The sequence below is a fragment of the Gekko japonicus genome, unplaced genomic scaffold (assembly GCF_001447785.1).
Source record: "Gekko japonicus isolate JY-2015 unplaced genomic scaffold, Gekko_japonicus_V1.1 scaffold5112, whole genome shotgun sequence".
In the NCBI taxonomy this organism is placed as follows: domain Eukaryota; kingdom Metazoa; phylum Chordata; class Lepidosauria; order Squamata; family Gekkonidae; genus Gekko; species Gekko japonicus.
In genome coordinates, this window is record NW_015164793.1 from 17787 (window position 1) to 20583 (window position 2797).

General features: G+C 51.3%; 1 protein-coding gene across 1 annotated transcript in view; it reads right to left on the reverse strand.

Moving 5' to 3' along the window:
* Window positions 1-2797, reverse strand: part of LOC107109164 (carbonic anhydrase 9-like) — a 29168-nt gene that overhangs the window by 8504 nt on the left and 17867 nt on the right. The window contains exon 8 of the mRNA XM_015409737.1: window positions 2611-2755. Coding sequence (XP_015265223.1) covers window positions 2611-2755 — 145 coding nt within the window. The remainder of the gene's footprint in view (window positions 1-2610; window positions 2756-2797) is intronic.

Here is a 2797-nt window from a genome sequence, read left to right on the forward strand (position 1 = left end):
GGGGGGGGGCGGGCCGGCCACCCCCACCCCCGAACACGCGGGCGAGCAGGAGGAGGAAGCCGGCCGCGGGCGGGAGGGAACCGGTTGCTTCCGGAGACAGGAGCTGGGAGGGGCCGGGCGGCGGCGGCATGGTGTCCGGAGGAGTGCACCCACCTGGCCCAGAGGGCGCCGGGGGGGGGGGGTTTGGACAACCGATAGTTGAAAAAGAACTTTTTACAATCTCGGGCAAGAAACACGTTTTCCAAGGGGCATTCACAGCAGCGGCGTCTTTAGACACTGGGTGCTGCCGCCGCCGCCGCCACTACTCAAACGCTGGTCTGCTTCGGCCTCACCCGGGCAAAGGAAAGGAGGGACCGTGTCCTCGTCCTCCCCCATCCCCGTAGCTGCACTGGAGAGGGCGTCCACGTGGACACGCCCCACAGCCACTCTGAGCCTCGGCAGCGCCCCCACCAGGACGGCTTCCGGGGGCACTCCGATTGTGTGTGAAGTCGCCCTTGCGAGGGAGATTCCAGACAGCCCCAGGACGGTCATCTGTGCATTGACACACACACACCCCACACACACACACCCCAAACTGCTACCTTCTCACGCCACCTGCTTCGTTCTTTTTTTTGTTTTTAAAAAAGGAGGAGCCTAGGTAGGGCGTTGCTGCACAGAAATCAGGCAATACCTTTCAAAACATTTCTACCTATTTACTGAGACCTCCAGCAGTCCCCTTCCCCACCCAGAAGTCAGGTTGACCCAAAGGTGATTCATTGCTGTTTTTGTTTTTAAAAAGCATGTTTAATACTGTATAGGAATAATACAATACTTTGAACAACCTTTTTAAAAACCTCCTTCTATTTGCAGAGATTACAGCAAAGCTTTTGATTGTGTGGATCATGAAACGCTATGGCTGGTTTTAAAAGAAATGGGTGTGCCACAACATCTGTTTTGATGTGCAACCTGCACTCTGGACAAGAGACCACCGCCAGGGTAGAAGATGGAGAAACAGAATGGCTTCCAATTGGTAAAGGGGCAAGACAAGGACGTATTTTATCTCCCTGCCTCTTCATTCTATATGCAGAACATATAAGGAAAGCTGGATTTGATTTAGATGAAGGTGGAGTGAAAATTGGACAAAAGAACGTTAATTTGAGATATGCAGATGAGACATTACTGGCAGAAAATAGTGAAAACTTGAGACAGCTATAGATAGATAGTGACTCTGGGGCAAGTGATGCTCTGTCTTCTTGGTGCTTGGGGGGGGGGTCAACAGTGGGAGGGCTTCTAATGTCCTGGCCCCACTAGTGGACCTCCTGATGGCACTGGTATTTCTGGCCACCGTGTGATACAGAGAAGCCAAAGTTGGATCAGGCCAATGGCCCATCTAGGCCAACACTCTGTGTCACAAAGTGGCCAAAAGTAACAGGTGCCATCAGGAGGTCCAGCAGTGGGGCCAGGATACTAGAAGCCCCCCCACACTGTTGCCCCCCCCAAAGCACCAAGAATACAGAGCACCACTTGCCCCAGACTGAGAGTTCCTATCTGTACATAGCCACTGATGGACTTCTGCTTCATATGCTTATCTAATTCCCTTTTAAAGCCATCCATGCTTGTAGCCACCACCACTTCCTGTGGCAGTGAGTTCCATGTGTTAATCACTCTTTGGGTGAAGAAGGACTTCCTTTTATCCGTTCTAACCCGCCTGCTCAGCAATTTCATTGAGTGCCCACAAGGAGTTCTTGTATTGTGAGAAAGGGAAAAAGGTACTTTTCTCTACCTGCTCTCTCCCATGCATAATCCTATAAACCTCGATCATGTCACCCCTCAGCTGTCTTTTCTCCAAGCTAAAGAGCCCCAAGCGCTTTAAGCTTTCTTCATAGGGAAAGTGTTCCAACCCTTTTATCATTCTGGTTGCCCTTTTCTGCACTTTTTCCAATGCTATACAATCCTTTTTGAGATGCGGTGACCAGAACTGTACACAGTACTGCAAATGAGGTCGCACCATTGATTTATACAGGGGCATGATGATACTGGCTGATTTGTTTTCAATCCCCTTCCTAATAATCCCCAGCATAGCATTGGCCTTCTTTATTGCAGTCACACACTGTCTCGACATTTTCAATGAGTTATCTACTACAACTCCAGGATCTCTCTCTTGGTCAGTCTCTTCCAGTTCGTACCCCATCAACGTGTATTTGTATTTAGGATTTTTGGCTCCAATGTGCATCACCTTGCACTTGGCCACATTGAACCCCATTTGCCACATTTACTTACGAGGATGCCCACTTGCCCATCCTTGACTGATCCCTTTGGAGTGCCTCACAATCCTCCCTGGTTCTCACCACCCTGAACAGCTAACCCTTAGTTGCTTCAGGGTCAAGGACGCTGTTCTCCCTCCTGCCAGCCGCACACAGGAGGCAGGGGTGGAGTGCCATTAGCACTTCACCCCATGATAGATATGGCACACCCCTCAGCTTCCACACCAACATGAGATGAGACCTGGTAACACAGGGGCCTGGTAACACATCAGCTCCTTGCACTATATCCCAATCCTCTACAGAAGTTGCACATCCTGTCTTAATACCAGGATCCCACGAGGTAAGCCTGGGGGGGGGGTGTTCTCACCTGGTGGCTCAGCAACTGGCGGTGCTGCAGGGGGCATTGGGAAACTCGCTAGCACTCTCCGGTCATGCAGGCTTTGGGGCAGGCGGAAGTTGCTCTGGATCAGTTCCTCCTTTTCCCCAAAAAGACTTTCCTCCAGCACTGAGATCTAAAGGGGAAAGCGGCAGCAACAGGCAGGTCACCCAAAGAG